The 11,342-nt window shown below is 49.2% G+C and overlaps 1 protein-coding gene across 4 annotated transcripts in view; it reads right to left on the bottom strand.

Annotated features, from left to right (window-relative positions):
- Nucleotides 1-1,798: 1,798 nt before the first annotated feature.
- The window catches only part of OS9 (OS9 endoplasmic reticulum lectin), a 30,508-nt gene continuing 20,964 nt past the window's right edge, over nucleotides 1,799-11,342 (bottom strand). Inside the window, exons 6-15 of one of the 4 annotated variants that reach the window (XM_045467054.1) lie at nucleotides 6,792-7,002; nucleotides 6,570-6,671; nucleotides 6,255-6,355; nucleotides 6,025-6,076; nucleotides 5,236-5,324; nucleotides 4,731-5,009; nucleotides 4,257-4,446; nucleotides 3,159-3,323; nucleotides 2,880-2,992; nucleotides 1,799-2,570 (exon numbers count right to left, since the gene is read on the bottom strand). In XM_045467054.1, the coding sequence (XP_045323010.1) occupies nucleotides 2,445-2,570; nucleotides 2,880-2,992; nucleotides 3,159-3,323; nucleotides 4,257-4,446; nucleotides 4,731-5,009; nucleotides 5,236-5,324; nucleotides 6,025-6,076; nucleotides 6,255-6,355; nucleotides 6,570-6,671; nucleotides 6,792-7,002 (1,428 nt within the window). In that variant the 3' untranslated portion in view covers nucleotides 1,799-2,444. Of the gene's footprint in view, nucleotides 2,571-2,879; nucleotides 2,993-3,158; nucleotides 3,324-4,256; nucleotides 4,447-4,730; nucleotides 5,010-5,235; nucleotides 5,325-6,024; nucleotides 6,077-6,254; nucleotides 6,356-6,569; nucleotides 6,675-6,791; nucleotides 7,003-11,342 lie in introns of all 4 variants that reach the window. The other 3 variants (XM_045467053.1, XM_045467056.1, XM_045467055.1) reach the window with 3 other exon arrangements.

Raw genomic sequence — 11,342 nt, 5'->3', positions numbered from 1 at the left:
GTGTTGGGGGGTTGAAGGGGAGCTGCTGCCCTTTTACATCCATGCCACCTTCCTGGCTCACCTTGGGTATCCTCACCTGGATTCCTGCTGTCCCTCCCCATCCCCTCCTGGTTGCTATCTGCCACACATCCCACTTGCCTCCTTTTGGTTGCCTTAGCACAGCTGGGGCAGGCCGACTTTCTCCATGGGAGTTTCACCAAAAGCCAAAGGAAAGCAAAAACGAATTTACTGTTGAAGGTACAAGATGATTGAATCTAGCGATGTTTCCAGAACTCAGCTTTCTGATGATGTCGAGTCCATCCCTATCAAATCAAAGAGAACTTTCCTGCCCCAGTGTCTGCCCGCTCCCCTATTCTGAAAGATTTCCAATGGAGCTTCAGATCAGCTTTTGGGATTCCTTCTAAGGCTCTTGCCTCCAAGAACCATCTAGTCTCTTCAGAACTCAGGAGCTGGTTGAAGTCATTGAGCACTTCCTGTGGGCCAGGTGCTGTGCTAAGAGCATGACACACACACTAGATTTCAGTCAATACTCAAAACCACCATCGGAGGCCAGTGCAATCATCCAGAACTTACCCAGGAGGAAGCAGCACTTGAAAAGTTAAGTGACCAAAACAAACAAATAAACAAAAACTAAAGTAGCTCGTTCAACGGCCCCACTGACAGTAAATAAAGGAGTGAGGATTGGAACCCAGAATTCTGATTACAGATGCACTTGAGGCAGGGTCTCAGGTCTTGCACAGTAAAGCATTCCTCCCCATAACAGATACAAATGGATCTGGGGAAGCAGGATTTCACAAGTCCACTTGCTTACATTTCTTTTTTAAAGTTGTTTTTTTTTTAATGTTTATTTTTCAGAGACAGGGAGAGACAGCATGTGAGCAGGGGAGGGGCAGAGAGAGAGAGGGAGACACAAAATCCATAGCAGGCTCCAGGCTCTGAGCTGTCAACACAGAGCCTGCTGCAGGGCTTAAACTCACAAGAGATCGTGACCTGAGCTGAAGTGGGATGCTTAACCAACTGAGCCACCCAGGTGCCCTTACATTTCCATATAAAACAATTTAAGCATAACATGCAAAATAAGCACCAGTCCACATTCAGAAAGAAGAGGGTTGGTCTCAGACAACTTCCTTCAACAATCGAATCTCTTAGTTTGCACTTCTGGAGACCTGGGAGTTCAGTGCCCTCTATCTTACCTTGTGAGTGCAGTCTTTGGCGGAAAGACTATATATCTCAGAGATGTAAAGAAGGGGGGGGGGCAGTGAGGGGCCCAACATCTATACTTGGCAACAAGGAAGAGATGGAGAGACCTACCCAGACCCACCTGCCCTTGGCATAGTAGGAAGCTGGCATGTGTGGGCAGCAATGCCCTCTTTGGGCGTGGTGAAGGGTAGAGTCTTTACTGGGAGAAATGAAGCGGTACGGCCAGGTGGGCACGGGGTGTGGGTGGCAAACACAAGCTGCGGCCCGCTGCTGGGAGAGAGTTCAGCAGGAGGATTCCCCTGGTGGGGGAACTCCGCGGTGTGTGCTTGGCTTTGGGGGATACAGGGGGAGAAGAGAAGGAACAGAAATGGGTGAGGAAAAGTGTTGCAGTCCTTGGCAGGCCAGTGGGCTTTGTTTCTCTGTCCTGGCCTCTTCCCGCGTGCCCCAGTGCCCACTGAGGCCACCTAGGGGGTGCGGAGCACAGAAGAATGCTTTCAGAGAGAGTGCACTCCACCCTGAGAACAGTCAGCCTCATGCCTACTAGAGCTCCCACCCCACCTCCCCCTGAGAAGAAGAAGAAGAAAAAAAAAGATTGACGGATGGTCCAGTTCTTTATTTGGAAACCTGATTGTTCAAGAACATGGTGGGTGGTTCTGTACCCCACCCTTTTCAGTGGGATTGTGTCAGAGGTGGTGGGCAACTCTCTCCCATTTCCTCAGAGACAGAGGGGGAAGCACCTCAACTCAGAAGTATGGATTGTAGGGAACAGTGTGGGAAGGGAGAGGAGTGGGAAATCCCAAGCCAATCCAAGGGAAGGGGGTGACCCTGAGGAGCAGTTCGGGCAGGGGGTGGGGGGCCTGCTGAACTGCCCCACTCTTCTTGCTCTCCCTGCCCTCCTCCACGCAAGAGATCTCACCAACTTTCCAGGTAGGGAGGGGAAAGGAACCAACAAGTTAAGGGGTTGGTACCAGGGCGGGCTGGAGAAAGGGAGGGGTTGTGGGGAGGAGCCTGGGAGAGCAAACCCGGCAGGCCCAGTTGGTCTTGGGCAGGTCTGAGCAGCAGCCGTGTGCTCCTGCCACGCCCCCCCCGGGGGGGTGGGGGGGTGGGCAGGATCGGCTGGATGCCAGGGTCCGAGGCTCAGCTCTGCCGCTTAGCCTTCAGGGCCCGGGTGGCTGGTGGGGGAGAAGGCAGGGCCAGTCTAGGCAGGCCCGGGATTCCCTGGCCAGCCGACGGCAGCGGTGGTCTCAGAAATCAAACTCGTCCAGGTCCCCCGTGCCCTCCCCGCCGCGAGAGCCCCACACGCGGCGGTAATTGCTCTCCAGCTCCTTCTGCCGTTGCCGCTCTTTCTGCGCCTCCTCTGCTCCCTGCACCTGCGGGGAGGGTGTGCCTTGAGTGAGGTCGCTGCTGGGGAGCCAAGGGCGCCCTGGGCTCCGGACGATCCAAGGACACGGGCGGCTCGGGGGAAGGCAGGGACCCGGCGCCCGCGCTTCGCGAGCGGCTCCGGCCGAGGACAAACCCTCCCGGCCGCCAGAACCGCCAGCCTCGAATCACAGAAGGACAGAAGGTGGCGGCGAGGCTGGGGCTAGCCAGCGTGGCCGGAGCCGCGCTCTCAGCTCCACGGCGCGCTAGAGCAGGGCCAAGGCTTGGAGATCCGGGACTGGGGGCGGGCGGCCACTCACCAAGATATTGAAGAAAATCTCCTTGAGGTTTCTTGTGTCCTCGTCAGTCAGCCAGCGTGCGTCTTCCTCTGTCCCTTCCGCGCCGGGTCGCACGATTTTGATTTCAATTTTCCCTGGAAAGGAGCCACGTGGGCAGTGAGAGGCGAGGAAGGGTGGGAGCCTCGGTGCAGGGCCTCTGCCCCCCAGGCGCCCAGCCAGGTTTCCACCGGGACCCAGCCCCTCCACCTCGGGCAGCAGGCCCTGCCAACAGCTCTTGGGCCAGCCAGCCCCAGGGCCCACCTTCCGCCGTGAGCCCCTCCCTCTCCAGCAGCTCTTTCACCAGCCCCTCGATTTGTTTCAGCTGTGGGTTTTCCCGTTTCATCTCGAGGACAGTCAGATCCTGATTGGGGCCTCCGTGTTGGAGCTTGGTGACCCGGACCCGGACTCTGTGCTCAGGATCCTCCTCTTAGAGGGGGAGACACACAGGGAGACACAAAGCAGAGCCGTGACTCCAGGTTAGGGGCTGTGGTGGTCACCTCTCCCTAAGCCACCAATGGGTTTCGGCAGTTTTCCACCTCAAACGCATACATGAACCAGGGCTCAGAATAAATTAGAGCCCCCCCAACCCCTCGAGCCTATAAAGCTCCCTCCGCCCGGCTACAGCCTCCCTCTTCCCTCCCGAACCAATAATTCTGCCTATCCCCTACAGGAAAAATGGCTGTGTTTCCTGAAGCAAAAATCAAGCCACCTGGGCCAACAAAGAAGTTTTGTTTTAAGAAGCAGGTTCAGAAACTGTGGCTTGGTACTCCACATGCTGGTACTCGAAAGACATTCCAGTGTTTATAGAGATAGTGGGATGGAAGGTTGAAAACAGAACCTTCTGTTTGGAATGTCTGATCTCACAGGACCCTGTGGAATGGACATAAGGGGGTACAGGAAGACGGAATAACTTCAAGTCTGTCCAGGCAATTGGCTTACGAATAGCTGGGCTTGCCCTATCCACACCCAACCAGCTGGGGCCTCTCGCGGTGCGAAGTCCTAACTGTTGACAGGCTGCGTCCTTCACAGGTGTGTGGACTTCAGCACACAGGCTCATTCACAGTCATTCCATGAATATCTACAGACCACCCACCATGTGCCAGGAAAGTGCCAGGCAGTGGGTGCACAGGAGCAAACCAGAAAACAAGACAGACATGCTCTTAAAGCTGCTTCCCAAGAGGATGAATAGAAGGTGGCCAGGCAAAGGGATGGAGGCAGTGAGAACAGCGTTCCGGAAAGAGGGAAGAGAGTAAGTACTCTCAGAAGGGAAAGAGCAGGATGCCCTCCAGGGTGCGTGGGCCTGGGCCGAGGGACAAAGACAATGGGCTTGACTGCCCCTCCCTGTCTGACAGCTCTTACCTGCTGGTTGGGGGGAGGGGGGAGGCTTTTTGGGGACAACCCTCCTTTTCCTGTGCTGCTTCACCAGCTCTGGACTCTGTTTTTCCTCCAGCCTTTTGATGAGTTTGTTGAGAGTGGATGTCAGGGCCAGCATTGCCCGATCACGCTCGGATTCCTTCTTCAACCCGTCTGGGTCCAGCTCCTTCTCTGTCTGGAATGCCCAAGCAGGAGTCGGAGAGTCAAGGGTCTGGGGAGTGAAGGTCAGTGGTCCCTGCTCTACTGGACAGTAATAGCTAAGTCTCATGCCTCTCTCTGCTCCCCCTTTCCTATTGTGCCCCTCCTTTTATTAAAAGTAAACAACTGCCAGCTGAGGGTGCCCCGTCCCAGGCCCTGCGCTGTGTGGATGCTGACCTTTGCTCCCCTGCAGCCCCTCGGCCTGTCCCTCCCCACGGGAGCGGCCAGCTGCGGAAGCGTCAGGGTGAGAACTGTGCTCACCTCCCGGATGATGTTCTCCAGTTCCCGCTCCATGCCAGCCTTCACCTCTGAGCGGAGCCTGTCTCGGTCTGACGGGAGCAGTATCCCTTCCAGTTCCTTCTCAAACTCTCCCAGCAACTGCTGTTCATCCTCATCTTCGTCTTCGTCCTCCTCCTCCTCCTCCTCTTCTTCTACCTCGTTCTGATGATCTGCGTCACTCTTCGCCTTCACCTCTGCTTCCTTTTGAGGGACGTCTGTGGCATCATCTGCAGGCTGCTCTTGGCCTCCATTTGGCTTCCCCTGGGTGGACGGGAATCAGGAGAAAGAGGTGGACGGTTGGGGTTTCCGCAGAGACGCAAGGGCGGCAGACCCACGGTGGCTGGAGTGTGGTAAGGGGCACTCAGGGGGAGAAAACAAAGGGAGTCCACAACCCGCTGGGCTGCCTTCAGGCCCAGGTCAGAGGCGGTTCCCTAAGTGCTCCCAGCAGGGGGGCAGGCTCTCCCCCTCCCTTGAGCCGGGCCTATACCTTTTTTGTTCCACCTTTCAGCTCCTCTATCAATCGAATCAAGTCCGCAGGACTCCGGATGACTTTGACCTGCACGTTGTTCTGAAAATCTGAGATGAAAGGGCAGGAATGGACCAGTTGTGTCCTAAATTCTATTTTGATTTCCTAAGGCGAGGAGAGGAGGGGACCAAGGAAGGACATGGTCCCTGCCTCCAGGACTACTTGTCTGTAGTGAGATGGGGGACGACATAGCCACCCCCCCCACCCCGAGAGCACTGGCTTACGGTGGACCCACAGTGGGGAGAGAAGGATACTAACAAGCAAAGTCACACATGCACGGCCGAGGCCCTGCTGGCAATCACACTCCAGTTTTTAGGACCACAGAAGAGACTCTCGGGCCACAGGCTCCACTTCCCCAGATACTGTTCTCCCCTTTCCACAAATACAAACCATTTATTGTCCACTCTGTTCCAGGCATTCTGCCATGAGCTACAGACTCGTTCTCATTTAACCTCACCTCAACCCTATAAGGTAGGGGTTATTACCCGCTGGTAATAGACGAGGAAACTGAGGTTAAGTGAAACCACCCAGGATTACAAAGTCAGCAAGTGGTGGAACCACTGTGTTCTGTTATCTCCCCAGAATAGAATTGTTGCCAGGAAATAGTATCACCTCCTGTAAAAATGAATTCACTGCTGGCCTGGCAACCCAGCCTCCCCCCATCCCCCAGTGGTTAGTTCCACCCCATGCCCACCCCCCCCCCCCCCAAATACATTCAAGCAGTCAAGGACACACGGAGGGCTCACTCACCATGAGGAGGGCCCGGAGCTGGGTCTGCTGCCTCAAGATTTGGTTCCTGCTCCTGATGTGGAGACAAGGGTAGAGTCAAGTACACACGCTTGTTTATGCCTACCACACGCTGAAGGCAGTGGTTCTGGGTTTAGCCTGGCCTCCCTAGAAAGGGGTACGTCATCTCATAATGACCTCAGCTCACCCAGGGTCAGCCTTATTGGAGAAATGGTTGGGAAGCTGGCTCTCACCTCAGCCTGAGCCTCCTCCCCACCAGCAGCCTGGTCCTCTGGCTCACGAAGCATCTTCCAGAAATCTGATTCCTTACCGTCATCCTTGGTTGGACGTGCACCTGGGATACAGAGAACAGGGAGGAATCTGAAAGGAGGGGAGAAACGGAAGGGAGCAAGTAGAATGGGGTACACTCCCCTCTGCTATTACTAAGGAATCAGGGCCCATAGTACTTCCCCCGCCCCTGACCCCCAACAGTCAGTGTAGGATGGTAAGACTGGGGAAAGGGAAGAAATGGAGAGAAGTTTCATGGAACAGGGGCTCCAAGGTCCTACCTGCTCTCCTTGGGGGCACTGCTCCCGGCTTGGCCTCGCTCCACATTTGTGGCTCTAGGTCGTGCAGTTCCTCTATGACTTTGTCTCCATACTGCTTTGAGTCTACTGAAAAACAGTGTGTAGGCAGGACAAGGCCACATGACTCTGGGCTCTCAATACCGTATCTTCTGCTTATCCGTCCCCACGTCTCTCCTTCCTCTCCCTGCTCTTCTAATTACTCACCAGCTTGCCTCTGAATGTAGGCCATGTACTCCTCAGGCTGCAGAGCAGGGTGACACAGGATGGCCTGGGGAGCAGCACTGGGTGGGGGCCGGAGGAGAGGGTGGGGGCAGAGCCGAGGAGTCCGAATGGTCAGCACATAAGAGCAGGACAGGGGCTCATCCACTCGATCAATGTAGTCCCCAGAAATACCAGCACCCTCGTCACAGAGGAACTGCCAGGACAGAGAGGGTAAACAAATAATAATTACCACTAATAATTAGCTTTAGTTCTCAGAGCAGCTGCCTTTTGTTAAGCATTTACTGTGTGTCTGGTACTGTGCATACATTGGGATATGACATTTTACATACATTAGTTCGTTGAATTATCACACCAACCTAGTGAGGGAGGGATTAGTATCTCAACTTTGTGGCTCAAGAAACTTAGGTTTGATGCAGATAAGGGACTTGGTCAGGTTGACCACTAGTAAGTGGTCAAAAATAGGAACCGAATTCAGGCAGCTTCACTGTAGGTAACCAGACAATTTTTGTTTCACGTTCTTCCTTTATATAAATACAGTATATATATCTATATCTACCTATCTATCTATCTATGCAATTTTATATATGCAGTGTGTATATATATATATGTGTGTGGGCATATATGTGTATATGTGTGTGTGTATATGTGTATATATACACACACATTTGACCCTTGAACAATGCAGGGGTTAGGGACACTGACCCTCATGCAGTCAAAAATCTGCATATGACTTCTGACTCCCCCAAAATTTAACCACTAATAGTGAGAGCCACAAGAGATCACTTTTTACTGTGATATGCAATTTACCGGAGACAAATTGCTCACGCAGAGACGAGAGAAGATTCCGCAGAGACTAGAGAAGATTCCGCAGAGACTAGAGAAGATTCGCATCATGGACTTTTAAGCAGATACAACACTTGAGCTCATCACAATAGCAACAGGAGGTGGCTACAAAATTGCTACAGTAGTACAATGTTTACTACAGTTTATTTTAGGCCCTTGTGATTTACCACTGCATCCTTAGGGTTGTTTACATTTCTCTCCACTGTGAATGGCGCAAAAATAAAGCAAACTAAACCCAAAGCAAGCAGAGGCAAGTTAATACAGATTAGAACAAAAGTAAGTGAAATAGAGAATAGAAAAACAATAAAGAAAAATCAATGAAACTAAAAGCTATTTTGAAAAGATCAATAAGGGACAAAACTTCCTCTAGACTTACCAAGAAAAGAAGAGAAGACTCAAATTAGTATAATCAGGAATGAAAGAGGGGACGTTACTATTAACCTTACAGAAATAAAAAAGGATTATAAAGAAATACTATGAACACCTACATGGCAGCAAATCAGATAACTTAGATGAAATGGACAAATTTCTAGAAAGTCACCACTACCAAAACTGGCTCAAGAAGGAATAGACATTATGAATAGACTTATAACAAGTAAAGAGACTGAATTAGTAATCTAGAGACTACTCACATAGAAAAGCCTGGGCCAGATGGGTCTACTGGTGAGTTCTACCAAATATTTAAAAAACAATAAATACCAATCTTGTTCAAAATTTTCCAGGAAAAAAAAAAAGAAAAGAAAAGAAAAGGAGGGAATATTCCCCAATGCATACTACAAAGCCAGTGTTATTACCCTGATACCAAATCTAGACAAATATATCATAAGGAAAGGAAACTATAAGCCAATATCTCTTATGAATATAGACCCCAAGTCCTCAACAAAATACTAGTTAGCCAAATTTAGCAACATATAAAAAGGGTTATACACCAGACCAAGTGGATTTATCTCAGGAGTGCAAGGTTGGGCTAACACACACAAAAATCAATTAATGTAATTAATATATCCCACTAACAGAATAAGGGACAAAAACCACACGATCATCTCAATGGATACAGAAAAAGCATTTGACAAAAATGTGACTCCTCTTCATGATTAAAACATTCAACAAACTTGAAATAGAAGAGAATATCATCAACCTGATAAAAGGCATCTATTAAAAATCCACACCTAACATTACACTTAATGGTAAAAAGCTGAACGGATTCTCCCTAAGACCAGGAATAAGACAAGGTTGTTTGCTTGTGCCACTTTCATTCAACACTGGGTTGGAAGTTTTGAGCAGGGAAATAAGGCAAGAAAATGAAATAAAAGGCATCTATGTTGGAAAGAAAAACGTAAGACTATCTCTATTTACAGATGGTCTTAGAGACAGAAAATCCTAAAGAATCTACTAAACTACTAGAACTAACTTACAAGCTCCATAAGGTTGCAGGATATAGGAATCAACTGTATTTCTATATACTGCAATGAACAATTAAAAAATGAATAAAGTAACAAAAAGAAAATAATCCCATTTGCAATAGCATCAAAACAATAATTAGGAATAAATGTAGCAGCAGGGCACCTGGGTGGCTCCATCAGTTAAGTATCCGACTCTTAATCCCAGGCAGGTTCCACACTGTCAGCACAGAGCCCCACGTGCGGCTTGATCCCACCAACCGTGAGACCATGACCTGAACTGAAATCAAGAGTCGGATGCTTAACCAAATGAGCCACGCAGGTGCCCCAAGCGTCCAATTCTTGATTTTGGCTAAGGTCATGATATCATGGGGTTCGTGAGACTGAGCTGAGAGCGTGCAGGCTGCTTGGGATTCTCTCTCTCTGCCCCTACCCCACTCTCTCTCTCTCTCTCAAAAATAAATAAGCTTTTAAAGAAAGAAATAAATGGGGCACCTGGGTGGCTCAGTCGGTTAAGTGTCTGACTTTGGCTCAGGTCATGATCTCACGGTTCGTGAGTTCGAGCCCCATGTCGGGCTCTGCACTGACAGCTTGGAGCCTGCAGCCTGCTTCGGATTCCATGTCTCCCTCTCTCTCTCTGCCCCTCCCCGGCTTGCACTCTGTGTCTCTCTCTCTCTCAAAAATAAATAAAAACATTTAAAAATTTCATTAAAAAATTATTTAAAAAAGAAATAAAGAAAAGAAAGAAATGTAGCAAAAGCAGTGCAAAATTTGTACTCTGAAAACGAAAACATTTTTTTAATGTGAGTATTTTGTTAAGTTTATCTATTTTGAGAGAGAGGGAGAGTGAGTGCATGCAAACACAAGCAGGGAAGCAGGGGAGGGGCAGAGAGTTGGGAGAGAGAGAGAGAGAGAGAGAGAGAGAGAATCCCAAGCAGGCTCTGCACTGTCAGCGTGGAGCCCGGTGTGGCTCCGTGAGATCATGACCTGAGCCAAAATCAAGAGTCAGAACCTTAACTGACTGAGTCACCCAAGCACCCCAGCTATAACACATTTCTTAAAGAAGTTAAAAGTTAAAGACTGAAATAAAATGGAAAGATATACAAGCTCATAGATTAAAAAACTTAATATTGAATGTTAACATTAAGATGGCAATCCTCCCCAAATTGATCTTCACATTCAATGCAGTCCCCATCAAAATTCCAGCTGGCTTCTTTCCAGAAATTAACTGATCCTAAAATTCCTATGAAAATTCAAGGGACTCCAAATAGCCAAAATAATCTTGAAAAAGAACAAAGTTGGAGAACTCACGCTGATTTTAAAACGTACTACAAAACTACAATGATGACAGTGTGATACTGACACAAAGACAGATACATAGCACAGTGAGATAGAATTTAGGGGTGCCTGGTGGCTGAGTCAGTTAAGCGCCCAACTTCAGCTCAGGTCATAATCTCCCAGTTTGTGAGTTCGAGCCCCACATCGGGCTTTGTGCTGACAGCTCAGAGCCTGGAGCCTGCTTCGGATTCTGTGTCTCCCTCTCTGTCTGCCCTTTCCCCACTGAAGCGCTGTCTCTCTCTCCCTCTTTCTCTCTCTCTCAAAAATAAATAAACATTAAAAAAAATTTTTTTTTAAATTTAGAGTCCAGAAATTAACCTTCACTTTTATCATCATTGATTTTTTTGAAAGGTTACCAAGGTAATTCATTGATGGGAATCATCTTTTCAACGAATGGTGCTGGGTCAACTGGAAATGAAGTTGAAGCCCTATCTCATACTATATACAAAAAATGATAACTCAAAATGGATCAAATACCTAAATGTAAAACTATGAAAGTTTTAGGAGAAAATACAGTTATAAGTCTTCATGGCCTTAGATGAGCTAATGGTTTATTTGATATGACATCAAAGGCACAAGTAACAAAAAACAGATAAACTGGAATTCATCAAAATTAAAAGCTTTTGTGCTGCAAAGGACACCATCAAGAATGTGAAATGACAACCTGAGAATGGGAGAAAACATTTTCAAATCATGTATCTGATAAAGGATTTGTGGTTTTTGTTTGTCTGTTTTGAGAGAGAGAGAGGGCACAAGTAAGTGAGGAGCAGAGAGAGAGAGACAGAGAAACCCACGAGGGACAGAGAGAGAGGGAGAGAGAGAGAATCCCACGCAGGCTCCGCACTGTCAGCGCGGAGCCCAAAGAGGGACTTGAGCTCAGGAACCATGAGATCATGACCTGAGCCAAAGTTGGATGCTTAACCGACTGAGCCACCCAGGAGCCCCTGGACAA

Source organism: Leopardus geoffroyi, chromosome B4 (genome assembly GCF_018350155.1).
Source record: "Leopardus geoffroyi isolate Oge1 chromosome B4, O.geoffroyi_Oge1_pat1.0, whole genome shotgun sequence".
In the NCBI taxonomy this organism is placed as follows: Eukaryota; Metazoa; Chordata; class Mammalia; order Carnivora; family Felidae; genus Leopardus; species Leopardus geoffroyi.
Note: the sequence above shows the minus strand (reverse complement) of the source record. Positions and strands in the feature narration are given on the sequence as shown.